Below are 518 nucleotides of genomic sequence, written 5' to 3'. Positions count from 1 at the left end.
GGAGGAACTGGGAGGAACTGGGAGGAGCATTGAGCCTTATGCCCAGCCCCAGTGAGCAGTGTCGGGCCGGTCGGGCCATGGAGCTCCCTGCTGTCAACATCAAGGTAGGGGCTCAGGGCTCTCTCCGAGGTTCCCCCGGGGATGTCTGTGCAGCTTTGCCCGCTCTGTTCTCCCCTCTCCTGGCTTGCTAACCAGCCTTGTGCTTAGTTTAGAGCCTGGTTGAGGTCTTGCTCAGAGTTTTGGAGGTTTCGAGGAGGAAGAAGTGGTGTTTCAGCAACTCTAGTTCCAGGGCTGTCCCAACCGTGGTAGTGTTGGATAAAGACTTGAGCAACTTGGTCTGGTGGGAGATGTCCCTGCCCAGGGCAGGGGGGTGGAACTAGATGATTTCTAAGGCCCATTCCAACCCCTTAAATTCTATGATTCTTATTAGTCCTTAGACTCTCTTTACAGACTGTGACCCAGCTACAGATCCAATGAAAAGCCATGTGCAGAAATACGAGCAGTAACTGCAGCAGGAA

The 518-nt window shown here is 53.7% G+C and overlaps 1 protein-coding gene across 1 annotated transcript in view; it reads left to right on the top strand.

Annotated features, from left to right (window-relative positions):
• Positions 1–77: 77 nt before the first annotated feature.
• The window catches only part of AGTRAP (angiotensin II receptor-associated protein), a 9018-nt gene continuing 8577 nt past the window's right edge, over positions 78–518 (top strand). Inside the window, exon 1 of the mRNA XM_009079950.1 lies at positions 78–104. Coding sequence (XP_009078198.1) covers positions 78–104 — 27 coding nt within the window. The remainder of the gene's footprint in view (positions 105–518) is intronic.

Source organism: Acanthisitta chloris, unplaced genomic scaffold (assembly GCF_000695815.1).
Source record: "Acanthisitta chloris isolate BGI_N310 unplaced genomic scaffold, ASM69581v1 scaffold31278, whole genome shotgun sequence".
Lineage (NCBI taxonomy): Eukaryota > Metazoa > Chordata > Aves > Passeriformes > Acanthisittidae > Acanthisitta > Acanthisitta chloris.
The sequence above is the reverse complement of the archived record's forward strand: the minus strand, read 5'-3'. Positions and strand labels throughout refer to the sequence as shown.